The sequence below is a fragment of the Acinonyx jubatus genome, chromosome A3 (genome assembly GCF_027475565.1).
Source record: "Acinonyx jubatus isolate Ajub_Pintada_27869175 chromosome A3, VMU_Ajub_asm_v1.0, whole genome shotgun sequence".
Taxonomy (NCBI): Eukaryota; Metazoa; Chordata; class Mammalia; order Carnivora; family Felidae; genus Acinonyx; species Acinonyx jubatus.
In genome coordinates, this window is record NC_069388.1 from 126,322,231 (window position 1) to 126,342,606 (window position 20,376).

The 20,376-nt window shown below is 40.7% G+C and overlaps 1 protein-coding gene across 3 annotated transcripts in view; it reads left to right on the forward strand.

Annotated features, from left to right (window-relative positions):
- Positions 1–2,330: 2,330 nt before the first annotated feature.
- NBAS (NBAS subunit of NRZ tethering complex) overlaps positions 2,331–20,376 on the forward strand; it is a 331,328-nt gene continuing 313,282 nt past the window's right edge. For 2 of the 3 annotated variants that reach the window (XM_027077936.2, XM_027077937.2), the window contains exons 1-6: positions 2,332–2,532; positions 4,846–4,900; positions 7,098–7,134; positions 9,819–9,896; positions 10,253–10,300; positions 15,658–15,701. In XM_027077936.2, coding sequence (XP_026933737.1) covers positions 2,416–2,532; positions 4,846–4,900; positions 7,098–7,134; positions 9,819–9,896; positions 10,253–10,300; positions 15,658–15,701 — 379 coding nt within the window. In that variant the 5' untranslated portion in view covers positions 2,332–2,415. Of the gene's footprint in view, positions 2,533–4,845; positions 4,901–7,097; positions 7,135–9,818; positions 9,897–10,252; positions 10,301–15,657; positions 15,702–20,376 lie in introns of all 3 variants that reach the window. The other variant, XM_053201218.1, reaches the window with a different exon arrangement.

Sequence of the window (20,376 nt, forward strand, 5' to 3'; positions counted from 1 at the left end):
CTTGTTCTAATATTTGTCTTTGACTCTGTCCCTAATCCAGGGCTCCTAAAACTTTGTAAATTCCTAAGTGATAAGAGCACGAGGAGTGTCTTTTGTTCTAACAAAAGTAAGTCTGAGTGGGCCCCTGGATGACTCCTCAATGGCAGCTGGTCACGAGAAAGACCAAGCTATGATTAGAAACTTGGAATTTTCGGCCCCATCCTCCATTCTTCAGAGAGAGGAGAGGAGCCGGAAATTGAATTGAATTAATAATTGATCATGCCTCATGAGGAAACCTCTATAAAAATCTCAGTAGTCAGGGGATTGGAGAGTTTCCAGGCTGATGAATACAACCACACTGAGGGGGGGGGGCGGTGATGTACCCCAACTCCAGGGAACAGAAGCTCCTGCACTCAGAACCCTCTGAGATCTCGCCCTATGTGTCTCTTCATCTGGCTGTTCATCTGTATCCTTTATCACATGCTTTAACAATCTGGTAAACCGAGGTGTTTTCCTGAGTTCTGTGAATTGCTCTAGAAAATTAATTGGACCTCAGGTGGGGGAGGTGTCTTTGGAATCTCTGATCTATAGCTGGTTGGTCAGAAGCACAAGTGATAAGGTGCTCCAATGGCATAATTGGTTAGCATGCAGTACTTACACAGAAGCACAGGTGATACCTTGGGCTTGCAACTGGCATCTGAAGTGTATGTTTGGGAGTGTGTGTGTGTGTGTGTGTGTGTGTGTGTGTGTGTGTGTTGGACAGGGGTAAGTCTTGTGAGATTGAGCCCTTAACCCGTGGAATCTGATTCTATCTCTGGTTTGATAGTGTTGAATTCCTGGAGACTTTGCTGGTCTGAGAATTGCTTGATGGTGTGGGGAAAAACCTCTGCACATTTAGTAACCAGAAGTGTTGTGTGTGAGTAGGAGGCTCGCCGGGAAGACACACGTAGTAGGGAAGAACTGGATTTTCCCTACACAAGTGAAAAGCTGAGTTTTTTCCATTTTAACATCTGTATGCATATAGTAGTGCACTCTGTTATGGCGGAGCCTACATTTTAGTGAATGGGGACAGACAATAAACAAATACAATAAAACACAGTATATAGCGTTTTGGGTGATAAGTGTTACGGGAAAAAGCAGAGAAGGTTAAGGGAGATCTACAGTTCAGAGCAGGTGGTTGCAAATTTAAAAACAAGGAATCAGAATAGGCTTCAGAGATAAGGTGACATATGAGCAAAAACTTAGAAATAAGGGAGAGACACAGACAAATACCTGGGAGAAAACCTTCTAAATAGAGGGGACAGCCCATGTAAAGTCCCTGCAGGGGAAATGTGCCTGGTGTGTTCAGAAGGAGAGAGGCCCCTGTGGCTGAAGGTGGTGGGAGGAGGGGGGAGGAGCAGGAGAGGAGATGAGAGGCAAGGGGAGCTGGTAGGTGAAATAGGGCAGGCTTTAAGGTCATTTAACTTGGAAATAAATGGGAGGCCTAGGCTTCCCAGCTGAGGCTTTTAATTGCATTATTGCCTAACGCATCTTGATGGATATTGTGCAATTCAATTCCTGCAGGAAATGTTCAGTATTTGTGTTTCTTTTGAATGTGAGACAGGCTAATTCCTTGCACACTGTGCATTCATTAGGTTTACAATAAGCTCTGCTTTCAAGTACAGGGCTTTCCACATAGAGGCACTTGTTAAATGAATAAATGAACAAATGAGGCTGGCATTTTAGCTCCCTCCAAGTAGGTTCTCAATGTATTATTGCAAGTTTCTTGCCTCCATGCCCTTTTCTCACTTGGTCTCTATTCAGCTGCCTGTGCTCTTTCAACTGTATATTTTTCTGCCTGTCTTTGCCCATCCCATTTCCGCTTGCTTGAGACGCTCTCCCCAAACCTTCTTAATTCTGCCTAATATTAAAGACCCAGGACAAGCTCCACTTCCTCCGGGAAGCCGCTCCAGACTCTCTGAACTTTGTTGCCTTTTCTGAGCTCCTATAGCATTATTCGTCTGACAGCAATCATTGGCTTAGTATCTACCGAGTTGCATCATTTTTGGTGTTTATTAAAAAAAAACAGTTTGCACTCTTTCTATGCATTTGCCAACAAATACACGAATGAATGTTAGCATCTTAGGGAGATACTTTCACCATTTTTGTTTTATAGAAGCTGGCTGGATACGAGGGGCTCAGACTTGGCGCATCTGACGCAGATTAATAAACAACCAGTGCACCGAGACCAGGACCTAAATCGTACTCCAGACAAGCCAAAGTCACCGTCCTTCCTATTCATTAAAGGGTTAATCTAGCACTTCCTTTCCACGCGCAGCTCCACGCCCAGCTAACTCCACCCCTCCCAGGGAGTCTTAAGCAGCCGCGGTGCAGGAAGCTTGTCCTTGGCGGCATGCCGTAGTGGCCCTGTCCCGGTGGCTCAGTTGCCCCGCGAACATGGCGGCCTCCGAGTCAGCGCCGGCGGTGAATCCAGGCGCCGCGGAGGCTGAGGAGGAGACGATTCTCTATGACTTGTTGGTCAACACCGAGTGGCCCTCGGAGACAGAAGTGCAGGTGAACCAGGCCCCTCCAGAGCTGCGGCCAGCATGGCGCGGACGCTGTCCGGGCAGAGCCACGTAATCTAGAGCCACGTCGGGGAGTGGAGCTGGGTGGGAGGGGGAGCAAGGTTCCGCCGCTTGTACCGTCGCCTTGGCAACGGCACCGCGGGCTAGCTGGGGTCTGGTTCCGCTAAAGCAGGGGTACCTGAGATCCCTCCTGGGCTCCTAATTCTGTTGTCGGGATAGAACCTCGGGCTCTGGGTCTCAGTTTCATTGTATTTGGAGGGGGAGGCACAGCGTTGGGACTCCAGGGTCCTTCTGCTGTCTGGACTCTGGGTGGTCCTTTCAGGAAGGCGAGGCAAGAGCTGACCAGGGCTGAGCCTCACTTGCAGCGGGAGAACTTTCCAGGACCCTACAGTCATCTCAGCAGCTGGAGGGCCGCCACTGAAACCTTTACTCCTTGGGGCTGAATTGCGCCCATTCTTGTGTACTTCAGTAAAGAAGCATTTAGTGTGCTTGTATGTCCGTCCGTGTCCCAAATACCGTGTTGTGCGCTGGCATAGGAAGGTGAATAACTTTTGTGGTGCCTGCAGTCTAGACTGGGGCCAGTCCAGTAAACATTTTTCATCACTTAGCGTAATTGCGCTGTGCTGGTGGTGTGAACAGAATGCTGCCAGAGGGAAAAGTGAGGAGGTGCTGATCCGCAGTTAGGTTTCCTGCTAAAGAAGGGGTTCCAGAGGTTGGTAACCTGCGCTGGACCTTAGGGTCTGCAGTCATTCCGTAGAGAGGGGCCTCTCAGCGCAAGGTGAATAGTAGGGTCCAGGAATCCACATTTATTCAACACGTTTCTCGAGTGCCTAACTTGTGCCAGTCATTGTTTTCGACTCAGAGGATGCAGCAAGGGCCAAAAGGACTTTTATTAAAATCAGGCAGTCCCACCATATGGATTCTTTTTTCACATCTTTCCTGGGTGTTTCTTTACTGGAGAAACTACTCATTTTCCTATAAAGTTTGTAGTTTTTCTTTAACCTCCTTCCCCCTTGCAGTTTCTGCTTGTCTTGAATAATGTATTTTTTAGGCTGGCAGAGATCTGCATACATACTACTGTTTTTCGAGTACAGTATTTACTTTATGTTTGTCTTGAACAAAGTGAATACTGTAGGTCCTGCAGCTAGGATGTTGTTGCTGCTGCTATTGGTTGAACAAATACTGGTTTTCATTGCGTAGCACCCACTGGTTAATTACAGGAATGTTTCAGAATGCTTAACATTTTAAATTGATTAAAAAAAGAAGCACAGTATCAGCTTACATTGAAACCTCGGAGCACTTTTTTTTTTGTTTTGTTTTGTTTTGGTTCTATTGATTTCAGCTGTCTAACTTCAAGCTCTTGGAAGGGCAATTGCATCTGATTCATCTTTATAACCCTCCCCGGGACCAAATTGTGTCTTAACTGCAAAGCGGATAATCAGTTCATGTTTGTGGAATGGAATCATTTTTCTGTGCTTTTAAGACCTTTCTGTCTAACCTTACTGCTCCTTCCTTAACAGTACATGAGTGCGTTTTATTCATTATTTGTTGCTTCTGCTATTGTTTACCCTACTCGGTTTAGTCTATACTTAAGGAACTATTTAATACAGCAATTGTATATCAGTGTGTTAGTAGGATTTCCTCTGTGGGCCTACAACAAATAATAAGCTTGCCTCCCAAGATACGAGTTTATTAATCCGTATGACCACTTTTCCAAGCAAAACTTATTTTAGGCCACTGTAACCCACCCAAATAGCCTGTGCTGGACTGGCAACTAGTATGGTCTTGGGCTGGTGTTTTGCTGTTTGGTGTTTGAGGGGCACTTGGGTGGCTCAGTTGGTTAAAGGTCCGACTTCAGCTCAGGTCATGATCTTGCAGTCTGAGTTTGAGCCCTTCATCGGGCTCTATGTTGATGAGTCAGAGCCTGGAGCCTGGAGCCTGCTTCAGATTCTGTGTTTCCCTCGCTCTCTGCCCTTCCCCCACTCATGCTCTGTCTCTGTCTTCCAAAAATGTATACATGTTAAAGAGAAATTAATTACGTGATGTTTGGTATTTGACTTTCCATCTTGAATCTTTGTATTCCCTAGCAAAGTTTGTGCTGACAAATGCCTATAACTCCACTGTGCTCAGTTTTGCTCCCACTGTTTTCAGTCCTGTTTTTCCTTCTTTTGTCTCTGAATAGTTTTTAAATACTGGTAGCTGTGCCCTGTACTGAGCATTAGCAAAAGAATATAATTTTACATGTTGTGTAAGTATCACAAGAAAATTCTCAAATGTAATACATCTTTCTTTCCAATTGCAGTCTAGAGGCAACCGAAAACATGGTGCATCCTTTATCATCACCAAAGCAATTAGAGGTAATGGAGCTTATTTATTTTTCTTTATATAATGATAAGAGCAGATAATTTTTTCCCATTTCATTTGTAACTTTATTGTTTTTGAAACTTTAGGAGTTTTAAAAATGTTCTTTAGACTTAAAACGGAAAGCCTGATAAAAGTGAATAGCATACATGTTACCTGAATTTAATTTTTTATATGTATGCATATTAATTATGTATGATATATGGGTATATAGGTGTATATGCCGATATATGTGTGCATACACACATTTTTAATGCAGTTGAGAGCTAAAATATGGCTTAACTTTAACCATTATGAATGTATTCTAGAAGAAATGAAGAAAATCAAATCCAGTATGCGTCCCAGAGAGTCTAGACATTGAAAGTGAAAAGACAATGACCAGCTGTTTTAAGTGGTTTACACGATATTTCTGCTACATCTGGCCAGAGTTCTTCAGATTAAATATTTTATCAACCAGAGCATTCATGTAACTGTTGACAGAGTTTACATATACATACGAGCTCACGGTATCAGAGCTCACGGTATCAGAGCAAGTCTTCAGCACTTGTTGCTAAACTTGTGCTATGGGGACTTTATGTACATTTATTGATACAGTCCTTTACCAGACCAGCAAGGTAGGTACTGTTATGACTTCGTGTTTTTAGATGAGGAAACTTGCCCAGGATTATTCATTTGGAATTTGGCTGCATGTCTTTCTGCCTCCAAAGCTCATCCTCATAACGCTGGTGAATTTGAGCTACTTACACAGAGAAGATTCAGTTTCAAAGGAGTCGAGTACTTGAAATTAACTATTTTATCTCCTGATAAAGATTATTTTCTGATACAAGTGCTAGCATATTCAGTTTTCATTGTGACTAATGTTTTGAAATTTTGAAAATTTAGAAAATGTACCCAGGTGATAAAATTCATTTAGAGAAATTTAAAGAATATGGAAAACCACAAACTTGAATGAACAATTTCTCATTTTACCACCCAGAGAAAACCTGTTGCCCTTCAGATCTTTTTCATTGATACACATCTACATGTTCACACACACATACATGTTTTATTTTTTTTCAATTTTTTTAATGCTTATTTATTTTGAGAAAGGGGGTGTGTGTAAGCAGTGGAGAGACAGAGAGAGAGACAGAGAGAGAAAGAGGGAAGCCCAAGCAGATTCCATGGTGTCTGCACAGAGCCTGATGTGGGGCTCGATCTCACAAACTGGGAGATCATGACCTGAGCCGAAATCCAGAGTCGGATGCTCAACTGATTGAGCGACTCAGGTGCTGCCACACATACACATTTTGATAGGATCATATAAAACATTATTTGTCAATAGGATAGTTAACCTTAAAAATAAAACTGTCAGTTATTTTACCAGTAAAAATGGGTTTATTCAGGAATAACAGAATTGCAATTCAGGACATGCAAGTTACAGCAAAACTACAGCCAAGTTCAACAGAGGAGGGGAACGTTATTTTCTGGAGGAGGAAGTAGTTGTGAGGAGTTGTTTTGAACTAAAAAGCCATTGGAGAAAAGAGTTCTGGGTGATGATGGTTTCTCATTGCCCGAATTGCAGAGGTAGTCGATTTCTTATTGGCGATGTGACAGTACATCTCTTCCTTGTTGGGGCCTGTAACAGGATATTTTCTTGTTGATGACTCTTCTGTTGAGGTCTGTCTGATGCTTCTTCTTGTAGTTAATGTCAAGTGGTACTGCTCTCCCTTCTGGCCTCCTGACTCGACTTAAGTGAGGTGTCCCTTAATTTTCAGTGTGTTAGAGATTTGTGTCTGCTTGACTTCTGCATTTTAGGTATTATTTTTTAAAATCTTTGCTACAAAATATAATAGTATCTTAATTTTTGTACAAATATTTTGGTTTTAAAGGGTGGTTACTGTGACTTCTACTGTATGGTTTTATTAAAGCCTGTTCGGTGAAATTTACATCTCAAACCACCTTTACTTTTTTATACTGTTAGAAAATCCTTCAAAGTTTTGAGTAACAAAAACTTGGGCCTTAATATAAAAAAGTACATGATCTTATAAGAGTTACAGTGCATATTAGATTATATTCCCTTATTTTAAGAATTTTGTTCTACATATTTTGTAATGACTCAGCAGTATATTTTAGGTGTATTGTCGATGAAGCTATTTTGAAAGTGATTCCTAAAGAATAGCTGATTCATATTTGGTTTTGCTATTTTTATTACAGATCGTTTATTATTTTTACGCCAATACATCTGGTACAGGTGAGTGTCGCTTCAGAGAATAGTATGAATGTCAAATACAAATATTATCTTATTTATGATTTGAGTTTTCAGAATTGAATCCCAAATTGTGATACAGATGCTGACGTTCCGGTGAATAAAATAGACCTTCTCAAACATTTGATATAGTGACAAGGTAGCTCAGTTGACTTAGGGTAATTTTTGTTCCTTAGTCCTTATTAAGACTATCTCAGGATGACTTCTGCTTTCTCTGAGTATTCTCAGCCTTATTTTGAATGCCCACATGATGTGTCTGTAGCTTGGGGATCTTTTTAAGAACAATTTTGTTTTTTACTGGATCAACAACTCTTGTGATCAATATTCAGTTGCTGTGCATGGGGGGGCAGGGGGTCCTTTATGTTTCTGTTCTTGGGGACTTTTTAGTTCTTTTTAGTGTTAAGGATGTTTTAGGAATGGTGCAAATTTTCAGCCTTAAAAGAATGATCATTCTGACAAATGATACAGGTCTGCTCTTAGATAGGTATATAGGGATTGTTTTATAGATTTATTTAACACAGATTTTTTTTTTCCTTAAGGACATTTAATCTTAAACGCTCCAGAGATAATAGAGACCTTTAGCTCTTCTCTAGGATTAGCCCTGATGTTTTTATGCTTTGTGTGTGTGTGTGTAAATTTAATCTTGTTTTTTAGGGGCTGTGGAGTATGATAGGGTAAAGAGATGAGAGTGGAGGGAGGGGCAAGGATGGGAGAGGAGTTTAGAAGTAGGCTATTTTTTCCTGAGCTCACTGGGTGATCTAGCTTGCTAGTCCTGAACATCTTTGGGAAGTGTGGGCAGAAAATATCCAGTATAGGCCAGTGTACCTTGAAGTGATTGTCTAATCTTCTGGAGGATATGTTTTGTTACTTTCATAAGTAACGTGAAGTTAACTGAAAAAAGTTCAGTTTTTGCTCTTTCAGTTTATGGTAATTAAAACTAAAGGTTTTGGGGCCAATATTTGTTTCAAGTGGCTTTTTCTTTTAAAGTTTTTTTTTCTCTTTTAAGTATGAAATGTTACAAACAGAATTATAGATACTGTAAGTTATAACGGGTTTATTATATTATCTACTTGTGTAGGCACATATGCCTCCATGTGATTTAGGCAGTTGTTTGCTCCAGATAGCCTTCTCTCTCTTTGTGCAAAATGTTACAACTTGAGGTGCCCCCCCTCCCCACTTCCCTTGGAGAGGATGGATATTCTTCTCTTCCATCTGTTGATGCTATCACTCACATGCGTGTTTCCTATCTTTGTTATGGTATTTGTGTAACTACCATGGTATTAAATATTTTGTGTTTTAGAAATGAATGCAAGTACACTGAACATATAGTACTGATATATATGTATATATATATTTTTAACTGGTTTTAAAGTTTGTTTATTTTGAGAGAGAACGAGAGAGTGTATGCGAGTGGGGGAGGGACAGAGAGACAGGTAGAGAGAGGATCCCAAGTGGGTTCTAAGCCACCAGGAGCCCCATTACTGACATATTTTATTTATTTATCTAAAACAAGTATTGTCATTTTATTTTGTTTTTTAAAAATTTTTTTTGAGAGAAGGCGCAAGTGAGTGAGGGGCAGAGAGAGAGAGAATGAGGAGAGCGAGAGAGAAAAGCGGCTTGAGCTCATCCCATGTGGGATTTGAACTCACAAACCATGAGATCATGACCTGAGCAGAAGTCAGATGCTTAAAGACTGAGCCACCCAGGCGCCCACCGATATATTTTAATTACAGATCTTTTTAGCCTACTTTTTTTGTTTTCTATTTTACACAATTTTTGTTCTTTTTTTTTTCTTTCACTAGCTTGTTTTCTTTATTCTTTTCCACCTATTGTCTTGATTTCCTCCTGTGTCACTCTTGCTTTGTTGTATCTGCTCACGCACCCGCGGTGGATCCTTCCCTCCTGTCTTTTGTGAATGATGTTAGTGTGAGCTTCCGCTTAGCTCTTGCACCACTTGAGTGAATTTGACATCGCGGTCTGATCTTGCATGTAGTAAAGGCTTGGGGTTTTGTTTTTTCACAGGGGAGTTCATTCCCATGCCCCCACAGACCAAATTCTAGACTCAGATGAGCTTCTAGAACACCCTCCCCCCCTCCCCCGGGGTCCTGGGAGGCTCTGGCTCTTCCGTCGACGTGCAGTCTCTGATGGGTGCTGGCCTTCGCAGGAGTCTCCCTTCCAACTCCTGTTCTCCCTGTGGCCCGCGGCTCATTTTCTGTCCCAGGTGTTCCCTCCTGATTTCATACCTGTAGCCAATTCTAACTTTAAGTTCCCTTTTCATTTCTAGTGCTTGGAGATTTCTCTTTCTTTCTTAAGAAATTTGTTACCGTTGAGTCAGAATTTCTAGGCAAGCATAGAAGGAAAGGTTTCTTACAAGCTCACCTCTGCTATGTTACTGGCATCATCCATAACCTTTCCTTAGAAAGCTTGTAACATTTATACTTTTGAATATACCACCATGTTTTTCTGGAAAAAGAGTTATGTACCTGGTCAGAAGTTTCAGATAAGCAATTAGTAACTTTGGGTTTTAGGTTTGCCCATATTCGAATTTTATATTTTAGTGGAAAATAAATCCTCTCTTGTTATATAGATCTGTATGCTTTTTATAACATTTATCTACTTATATGTATTTTTTCTGATTAGATTTTAAGTTGGTTAATGTGTTGTTTCAGCCCTGTGCCTTTTTTGCTCCCTGATGGACTGGTTCGCTTGGTTAATAAACAGATACATTGGCATTTGGTACTTGCAAGGTAAGGTATTAAAAATTGATACAGTTTTCTTTAGTGGGGTTAGCACTTTAGTTTCGTTATGGATATTGGGGTCCTTTTGTCTTGCATTCTTGTTTGTTTTTTATTGTATATAAATTCCTTTTACATATTATTTGTTACATATTATTTGTGTCTCTTCAATGAATTCCACTGTATTGAATCATTTTGTGCACACTTTGGTACCTTTTATGCTCGTTTAATTTTGAGGTCAAAAGTTGGATAATTGAAGGTGTGAAAAAGATAAAAAATAATTTTTAACTTCTTAGAATAATTTCATCTTTGAAGACGGCTACAAATATTCACGTAATTTTTTTTTTTTTTTCCCCTCTCTGTGAAAGCAATGGAAAAATTTTGGCTGCTGTTCAAGATCAGTGTGTGGAGATCAGGTAATTGTTAATATTACTCCTATTCAGAATTTTCCCTTGAGAAAATTTTCCTTCATTTATGGGAACTAAGTTTTTTGAAGGGCTTATTTAAAGGGCTTTTGCTCTTAACTCCCATAATTTTGTGGGTTGGTGTCAAATGGCAACTTCTGCCAATTACAGGACAAAGGATGCTTTGTTAGAGTCACATGGTCTCCTTCCCCAGATCCCTCTCTTCTCCCTTGGGCAGTTTTACTTTTTCAGTAGACCAGGCACATCTTCAGAACTCTGGGAGTCACTCTTGGTTGACTGGTCACTGCTAAGTCCACTAAAACAGATGCTCAAGAAGGTATTGAAAAAGTAGGGGCCGCCTTGCTCTGTTGGCCTAAAGCTGTACGTGGAATGTGAGTCTGCAAGACGAAGAGTACGTATTACTTGAGACCAGTGATATTCTCTGTCCTTTTGAGACATTCGTCGGTATTATATACACATTTGAAAGTCTTCTCTAAGCTGAGCTTTTCATGTACTTTTTTTTTAAATTTTTTTTTTCAACGTTTTTTATTTATTTTTGGGACAGAGAGAGACAGAGCATGAACGGGGGAGGGGCAGAGAGAGAGGGAGACACAGAATCGGAAACAGGCTCCAGGCTCCGAGCCATCAGCCCAGAGCCTGACGCGGGGCTCGAACTCACGAACCGCGAGATCGTGACCTGGCTGAAGTCGGACGCTTAACCGACTGCGCCACCCAGGCGCCCCTCATGTACTTTATTTTTAAGTAATATATCAGTTGTGAAAGAAGTAGCAACAACAGAAAGTAACTCAGGAAAACTAGTTAATTTTTTTTTTTTTTTTTTTTTTTGGAAATTAGCACTAGCAGACTAAATGTGTTGAACTTCTAAAATTCGAGGCTACTTCTTTCTGCAGGCAAGGCCTGACTCTTGGTTTTCAAAAAATAAGTAAGGAGATCAGAATTTTAGGATATTGGTCAAAACTTTTTACCGATACTTCATTATTTTTGATTAAACATAGTATAACGTGCATTCAGTTGTTCCCACCCCGGTGCTAGCTTTTTGTGCAGTTTCTTTCTTTTTCCAGTTATTCAAACAGAACTGGACCCCTCACCTTTTTGGGGAGTGGACAGAGGGCTTGCCCCCATTGGGGCATTGACTTCAGATGGGGAGGCTTCGTTTTTTGATCCCTCTTGAAATCCTCGGATGGAGAGGATTGGCACTAATGACAGGCTTTCAAAACTACATTGTTTGGGGCGCCTGGGTGGCTCAGTCGGTTAAGCACCAGACCTCGGCTCAGGTCATGATCTCATGGTTCGTGGGTTCAAGCCCCACGTGGGGCTCTGTGCTAACAGTTCAGGGCCTGCAGCCCACTTCAGATTCTGTCTGTCTGTCTCTCTCTCTCTCCCCCTCCCCTGCTTGCACGTGTGTGTGCACTCTCCCCCTCTCTCCCCCTCTCTCTCCCCCTCTCTCTCCCCCTCTCTCTCCCCTCTCTCTCCCCCTCTCTCTCCCCCTCTCTCTCCCCTCTCTCTCCCCTCTCTCCCCCTCTCTCTCCCCTCTCTCTCCCCTCTCTCTCCCTCTCTCTCTCCCCTCTCTCTCCCCCTCTCTCTCCCCCTCTCTCTCCCCCTCTCTCTCCCCTCTCTCTCCCCTCTCTCCCCCTCTCTCCCTCCCCACCCCTCCCACTCCCTCCCTCCCCCCCCCCGAAAGAAACATTAAAAAAAAACTGCATTGTTTAATTTGGCATGGCTTTAAAAAACAGACCCTTCTTTTTTTCACAGCATCAGTGAGCGTCAAGCTGGCACAGTTTTGAACTTGGCACTGCTGGTAGAAATGGGTTCGCACTTGCTCTCCGTGTGCTGTAGTGACATGTAATCTGTCTGAGATGTGTACTTGTGGTGTGACTGTACAAAAACAGCTGTTAGTTGTCAAAACCTCCATCTTTCTCCTGTGAAATGAGAGCATCCGTGGAATGATTTTAGGTGTTAGGGTCAGAATGTGCGTGTGGGGATGGGATTGATATTTGGGCCAGTGAAGAGGAGTTTGACCGGGGGTCTCTAGAACTAGTTGATAACATTTTTGATGAAAGGAATAAAAAAAATCATTTGTTTTTATAAAAGGATTTGCTACTGGATTGGTAGAGTGTAAAATATTTATAAAACTTGTACATACATCCAGCTCTAGGAATTCATTCACGTAGGTGGTGATCGAGATGAGGGGCTGAGGGAGGATTTCCAGGCAGCCGAAGTGATGCTCATTGAAATCTTGGTCATCTGGTCTGTAATTTGCAAAAGCTTTTGGTCACATTAGCGTATCTGAGGACTCTTACGTGGTAGAGCACGAATTCCACCAGGAGGCCTTTCAGGAACATACTTCCTATGGATCCTCCCCTTTACGCTCCTGAAATAATCAACATAGTACTGTACTTTGTGATAAGATAACACCGATGACGTTGGGCACCCTTGCAAGTACTTCACAGGTGTTAATTCATTTCATCCTTGCAGAAGCCCCGTGAGGTAGCTTTTGCTATTTTTCTCCATTTTAGAAATGAGGAAGCTGACACAAATGGTTAAATTTCTTTCTTGAGGATTTGAAGTCTGCTGTCCCAGCTTCGGTCTTCCTGCTCTTATCCAGGAATGCATACTACCTTTTGGTTGCGTTGTTTAGCCATGTATGCTTGTATTTTTACATGTGGGTTTCCCCTGGTCTAGTTAGCACCGCTGCTTTGCACAACCCCAGGGTTGTCCTTTCCTCAAAATTCAGTGTGAATGGGCTCTGGTGTCTGTGAGTCCAGCTACACTGTGTGCCTTGGAAGCAGGCCCTGTCTGTTTTCCCGAGCACTGGATATTTCCTTGAACATAATCGGTGCTTAGTTGATGTTTGCTGAATGAGTAAGGTGTTTGCGAGTGGACAGAGGCAGCAGACGCGGGGAGTGCCTCACCGGGTATAGTCCGCTGACTGCTCAGCCTTGGCAGTCCGTTCCTTCTGCTGAATTAACAGACACACACAGTTTGTAGGGACCTGAAAGGAGAGTCTGAGCGAAGATGTGGAGTCATCATTAAAGAAAAAGGGGTGGGGTAGATCCTCAAAGTAAACCCTGTCAACGGTGGCCGAACCTGAATACTTAAGACCTTTGTTCTTGCTCTTCCACGTGTATTTTGTACTCCGGTGTGAAGAACACGTCCGATGCAAGATTGGCGCAGTCGTGATCGGAGTAGGCCGCTGGAGTTCGGGAAATACTGTTGATTGTATTAGACTATGAGTGATAACTCTAGTGTCTGGGGTCCTTATTCGTTACTTGGAAGCAGTCATAAATAGCAAATGGCAGGGAAAAAGATGGAAAGCTGAAACACATGTTAGTTTTAGTTTAGAGAGAGCCCTGCCTTTTGTAAGATCGGACTAGGGCCGCTGTGTGTGTGTGTGTGTGTGTGTGTGTGTGTGTGTGGTGAGCGGCAGGTGGCCCCAGTCACTTGCTCTTATCTGGCACACCTAACCTGCTTGTGTGTGGGGCTCACATGGATGGAAAGTGACTTGTTGTGAATTGCTACTTTAATCTGTAATTTGGCAGTAAGTAGGTATTATGTGGCTAATGTGTGTTTCCTTTTTTCCTAAATAGTGAAGTAACAATTTCTTATGATTATGGGCTGTTAACAAATATGGGAATTAGGAACCATCACAGAACCCAGTAAAAAGCATTAAAATAAGGGACTCTTCTAAAAAAGGCACCCGCCCCCAAATTTGCTTAAGTGAATACATTTGCGAAGTTTTGACAAAACCAAATTTATGTCTCTCTCCTTCACCTTTCTCAGCGAAAGAGCAATTATTATTTGTGATGATCTGTATTAAGGATGAAAGAAATGAACACTGACTTAGGTCTGGTTTGTGCTAATTTATGCATAATGTCTTCTTTAATCCTTCCCTAAGCAATGAAGGTGATATTACCCATCCCATTTTATTGAGAGGAAGATGAAACTCCTATTAAATATTTTGTCCAGGTTACCCAGATAGAGCTGAAATCAGGTCAGCTTCACTTCAAAGACCATGTTCTTCTCTCTTCCATGTGGAGGCTGAATAGTCAGTTTCTTGAGGAAGTTTATTAACATATTTATAATTGGCTTTTGTCATAATACGGTATCTTAATAAATAGCTAAAAATATTAGTGTTTAAACTTTGTTTTAAAAGTAATGCTTAGTCACTTTACCAATATTAGAAAATAGTTAAGTATTCAAGAAAGAAGAACTACAAATTACAGTTCAGCCAAATGTTGTATGTTCTTTGGAATTTTTCTGTGTGTGGGTGTGTGTGTATGTGTGTGTGTGTATGTGTGGGTAATACTTAGTCTAACAATACTTTGCATTCTATTTGATATGTCTTGATAAGTTTTGAAAATTATGAACATCTTTCCATGTCACATATAGTAATTGCATAATATTTCATTGAGTGCAGTTGGCAAAATCTAATCTTATACTGGGTATATTTTTCTCTTTCATAAATTAGTCTCCATGAATTTCCTTGAGATCTGTGTGTATCTGTAATTATTTCCTAGAGATAACCTCATTATAGAAATTGAGGCAATGGATCAAATGACCGTAGACGTTAAGGTTTTAGATAATTGTTACTAAATTATTTTCTAGATGGTTTACCAACTTTTCATTTTTGAACATATAATAATTAAACTACTTAGGCATATATTTCAAGATCACAGATTTTAAATAGGTCACTGGTAACAAATATGGTCACTTATTAAAGCTATTTGATTTATTAAAAGCAAGACCTTTTTTTTTTCCTCTTAAAATGTTTATTTTTGAGAGAGAGCGGGGGAGGGGCAGAGAGAGAGGGAGACAGAGGATCCGAAGCTGCACTGCCAGCACAGAGCCTGATGTGGAGCTCGAACTCACGACCATGAAATCATGACCTGAGCCGAAATCAGATGCTTACCTGACTGAGCCAGCCAGGTGCCCTGATCTTTTTTCTTAAGTGATTTAAACTTTGTAATATGATACAGACCGTGGTTCGTGACCAAAATCAATCTGTGGAGCTTTAAAAAAAACATTGTTTCTTGGATCCCATTCCATATTTGCTGAATCAGAATCTTTGGGGAGGGGGCCAATGTCTCTATTGTATTAAAAGACCATGCTTAATCTCATTCTTGTATTGCTGTATTCTAGGTATAGCTCCATTTCTGGTGAGATAAGGTTGGGAGAAAATGTTGGCAATGAAAGGGTCTTGTTTGAGCACAAATCCATGTCTGAGAGAAGGACTGGTTTAGTTTTGTGCAGACAAGTTGTCTCTTGTATCATTTTTGTGGGGTTTCATAGTACGACAAAATATGTTGTGATGGTGAAACTATTAGCTTAATTTTACACATATTTTGCAGGTCCGCAAAAGATGATTTTACATCCATTATTGGGAAATGTCAAGGTAAGAGTTTCCAAAATATTTACAAAATGGAAGTTTCAAAGTTGCACCAGTTAATAGTATTTCTTAAAAGTCAGAATAGATGTTAAATATTAACAAAGATTGTTGTGACTTTATTAAATACTTTTAAAACATCTTAACTGATTTCTCTTACTGTCTTAAAATGTTTTGCTTTAGTCCATTTTGGAACATTTTGAAGAGATGTGAAATTGAAGCTGTTTTTAAAATAAAAGTCTGTGCCAGTTTTGGGATAAAGTATTTGTGTCCCTAATCTTTTTTTTTTTTTTTTTTCTGACTTTTTAAAAATTTTAATCTCTACATTCAGTGTGGGTCTTGAAATCATGACCTCGAGATCCATGAGTCACATGCTGTACTGACTGAACCAGCCAGGCACCTCTAGTCTTTTATTTTGAATTCAATGCAAAAAAAATGTATAAGTCAAGTGTTGGAATTTACTCATTCTTCTGGTGACGTGTTCAACACCAATTACTATCCTTTACGTATATGAACCATTTTGCGGGGTACTAGTGATATGATTGTGAGCAAAAAGTCACTGTCCCCTACCTCATGAGGTATATAGACACTCAAAATAGAAGTACAAACTGTGACAAATCTGATGAAGGAAAAATACAGAGCAGAGTGAGAGTTTAACTGGGGCTGTGTGACAAGATTGTTAAGAAGAAGTGACTTTGGAAATCAGCCTGAAGGATGAGTAGAAGAGTAGCCATGGGGCGTATTTCTTTCTGCAGGAGCAGGAGGAAAAGGCAGAGGGAACCTTACAGGAAGAGAAGCATTAGGAGGACGCTAAATTGGGAGATAAATGCAACCACCATGTATGTTTTGCTTGACCTGCAGTTCCATCTGTCTGACCTTGGGTTAGTTAGTTTGTGTAGTAGTTGTAGGAATGAGAACGATGGTAATCGCGGTTGTTGCGATGGTGACAACAAATATTTATAGTGTCCTTACTCTGTGCCAGCCACTGTATTTAGGGTTTCACTTACATTTTCTCATTTAGTTGGAAGAACATGGTGTACATATTTTCTCTTAAAGTAACATTAGGGTAAAATAAATCCTCGACAACGAAAGAAAGCTAGGAGAAGGAAGACATGAATAGTTTTGAAATCTACAAAATACTGGTTATATCGAGGATTTTCCCCAACGTCCGCAAGGAAATGCTTAAGCTCCTTGTCAGATGCACCCTCAGTAAGTGGCTCAGGGCGAGTTTCCTTCTCATTTTTGCCATTTTTGGCCATGCACATCGGTTCTGAAAATTAAAGATCATATGTTTGGAAAATGTTTTCAGTTTTCATATGAATGGCGATGTTCTGTTAGTATGTCAGAATTGCTCTAATAATTTTATAATTCCACGCATGCTAGTAGGTAAGGTAGTAATAGAGTTCTTACGGAGTTGTCTTTACAAATAGTATATATTACAACTTAAAAGCAAATGTAACATTGCCTATTTGTTTATATAAACTTATTTCTCCTTCTAATAGTCCGTTCTTTGGCTCTGTTCCCTAGATTGTCAGTGATACCATTAGCTGTACCAAGCCAGTAATCCTTTTTCCTTCTTTTCTTTTTCTCCTCCTTTTCTCCTCCTTTTTCCTTCTCTGTCTTCTTTGACAAATATTTATTAAGCTACTACAGTGTGCCAGACACTCTTCCTGGGTGCTACATGTGAAGTGAGGAGTAAGCCTTAGACGACCTGGATTTAAGGGTTTGTAGTCCATCAGGGGAAGAGACACATAATTCACTGCAGTTGTAGTGAGCGACACAGTGGGGAAGCATTGCCTTAGCTTAATGTCACCAAGCTCTGGGAACCTGTTAAAATATCTCTTGCCTCCATTTCTGCACTTCTGCCATCACAGCCCTAGCACTGGTTTTTAACATTTTCACTGTCTTTTTTTTTTTTTTTTTTTTTTTTTTTTTTTTTAGTAAGTCTCCTGACAAGGTTTTCTTCTGTTTGCCTCTCAACAGATCCACACTTCACACCAGATTCATTGCTCTTAAATGAGAATTCTATCAGGTTACCCTTCAAATCTGGTTCCCCTGCTTTCTAGAAATGCGACCTTGGATGTTACCGTACCTCTCTGAGCTTCAATTATCTGTAATATGGGCATAATACTATAGATTGGGTTGTGGAAACAATATGAGCTAATATATGTAAAGCTCTTAGCATAATGTCTGATGTATGCTAAGTACTTAGGAGACCTTAAGTGATCGCTTTTGCTACTGCTACCAGTACTGTTCATCTGCCTAAAATCTTTCGTTTGTTCCCCACTGACTGTAGAGTACAGCTCATTTTTTTCTGACCTTTCAGTCTGTGTGTCCCTTAAGATCTCCTTGCCATACATCCCGTGTTCTAGCACAGAGCCTCTTGTGCTTTTCCAGCACCACCCCCCCCCCCCCCCCCACCCCATGCTTTTCACGCCTTGGTACAGATAGTTCCTTTTGCCTAGAAACTCTCACTTTTATATTTAATTAACGAGTCTTGCATATTTCAGTTCAGGCATCAGCTCTTTTGGGAAACCTCCCTCCCTGCCTGCTTCCTCCTCATTTGTGCATCTTTCTTAATGTTTTCCTTGGACTTGTTTGAACATGTATCACCATATATAGGCTAATCTGCTTTTTTCCCCTTAGTTGTTGCTATGCTTGTCTGTTTCCCGGTTAGACTGTAAATTCTTTGAAGGCAGGGCTCCCATCTTATTCAGCTTTTTTTTTGTTCCTGGTGCCTAGCATGGTGTCTAACACCATAGTAGGCACACGGTTTTTGACCCTATCAAATGGGTAATGACACTTGAGAACTATTACAATAATGTTTGTAAGTTTGTGTGTGAACCAAGTATATTTGTCTATTTCCTGTGAGTTAGTTTTAGAAGTTCATGACTGTATATATATATATATATATATATATATATATATATATATATATAGATTTATAATTTGTATGTAGAGAGAGGGAAGGAGGGAGAGAGAAAGAGAAAGTGAGACTGAGTGAGTGGGGGGTGGGGGGCAGAGGAAGAGGGAGAGAGATTCTTATGCGGGCTCTATGCCTGACATGGGGCTTGATCTCACAACCCTGGGATTGTGACCTGAGCCAGAATAGTCAGTCGGAAGCCTAACTGACTGAGCCATCCAGGTGTCCCCTGCCCCCACCATGCTTTTATTCTTACTGCACACAAATGTGTATACATGCCACAAACAATAAGGGTAGATAAGAGGTCCTGTTTGCTTAGTAACCTGTTGAGAATAATAGAAGGAGAGTAGTGTGTGTGCATTTCTAAAGCTTGGAGTACTAGCATTTTCTGAATTTAGTCTCAGTAGTCTTCACCAGTGCTTATTAAAGTAGACCAGACCTGGCTTAAATAATGCGTAAGGATCAAGATGTTCCCAGAAGGATAATTTAGGGATAGATATTCAATTATGTTTTTCCCAGTGCTGTGCTTCTGTTGGGTGAGGGCTTGGGGGGCCCGTGGTGAGCTGCTGAGAAGCATGTTCAGCATGTTGGAGTGATTCAGACATGCAGGGTCCTTTTGAGCTGTGACATTAGACATCCACTCTTACCCAGTACGTAAACTGAAAGATCTACAAGTTAACATGAAAATAGGAAGCTTATCCCTCTGTATTTCACACAAATTATAATATTTGTTAGAGGTTTTAGTGCATACAGTTAATGTGGCAGCATGGATGGGATAATAATGCTTTGCGAACTAATGTTTTATTTTGTTGGCTTCCAAATGTATGAATTTATGACCTTAATGCTGCATTAATGGCTTCTTTCCATTTCATATAATTTGAGGTAATGATCATTTGCTTATTATCTGACTCTTCTTTATAGGAATAACTCTCCTATGCCAAATGAGATTTCCTGTGTCTGCCTGCAGAAAAGGAGCCAGATTGTTGTTAATGCATTTTTGAAACTACATATTGCAGAGTCTGCAAACTAAAATAGGAACTGTTTGGTTCCACTTTGATATTTTTCAATTATTGCTTTATAAAATATATGCCATTTGAGAATGTTTTAAATGTGGGTTGCAACTTGTTTTGGCTCTGTTTGCCAGGCCATAAATACTAGTCTTCTCTTCCTGTCTTGAATAGTGACCTAAATAATACTACAAGGAATTAGACTTTTTTTTTTAATTTTTTTTAGACCTGTACTATGTTAAGAGATTTTTCTCCTATTTCTGATTTTGAGATCCCGTAAACCAGAGCTTCTGGTACCAAGCAGTAGTTCGCCTGTTGTGAGGAGCTGAGGTTCCCTCAGTGCACTGGTGGCCTGGTGGGCCCCATGACAGCCCAGGCCCAGACACCGTCTTTTGTGTTTTTGTATTTCTAGAACCTGGCTCGATATCTCGATATTTTGTAGCTTCCATCACGTTTCTGTTGACATTCTCTATATACTGCCTATGTTTATGTTTTTCTTTGAATTCCCAACTATGCTATAATAGCTGGTTTGAAGTCCTTGTCTCTCATTCCTCAGTTTGTAGCATTTCTGGGCGTGTTTCTATTGGCTGGGTTTTCCCATGATTGTGTATATTTTCCTGCACTTTAGATTGTATGCTCAACATTATGGAGCTGAGTTAGCGAGCCTTGTTATCATCCCTACTAGAGTATTGAGGTTTGCTCTGAGAAGTAGTTAATCAGCTTAATTTTTTAAGGCTTTTTTTTTTTTTTTTTT